General features: G+C 37.8%; 1 protein-coding gene across 1 annotated transcript in view; it reads left to right on the plus strand.

Annotated features, from left to right (window-relative positions):
- The window catches only part of kdm2aa (lysine (K)-specific demethylase 2Aa), a gene marked incomplete in the record, with an annotated part of 15,952 nt that overhangs the window by 6,591 nt on the left and 9,078 nt on the right, over window positions 1-283 (plus strand). Inside the window, 1 exon segment of the mRNA XM_035660312.1 lies at window positions 243-283. Within this exon segment, the coding sequence (XP_035516205.1) occupies window positions 243-283 (41 nt within the window).

Here is a 283-nt window from a genome sequence, read left to right on the forward strand (position 1 = left end):
TTAAAGAGTGCGCTAATGAGGCATGCTCTATACTGTATAATCAGCAAATACCATAGGAAAAAAACACATTTCACATCCAATATTGGTGTGAAAATAGCATTTTTCTGTTTAATTAAAAACATAGTTGGACCCTGTGTTTGTAACACACATTGGATGTTTTACTTGTGTTTTTATTTTTATTTTTTTCTTCTTTGTTACCTCAACCAATGTTTCTTCTTTACTTTTCTGCTCCTCTCCACCAGCCCTCGTGGTACCAGCCTCCTCCTCCTCCACCGCCTCCTCC

The sequence above is a fragment of the Morone saxatilis genome, unplaced genomic scaffold (assembly GCF_004916995.1).
Source record: "Morone saxatilis isolate NCDOM2014 unplaced genomic scaffold, NCSU_SB_2.0 Contig17, whole genome shotgun sequence".
Classification (NCBI taxonomy): Eukaryota; Metazoa; Chordata; class Actinopteri; family Moronidae; genus Morone; species Morone saxatilis.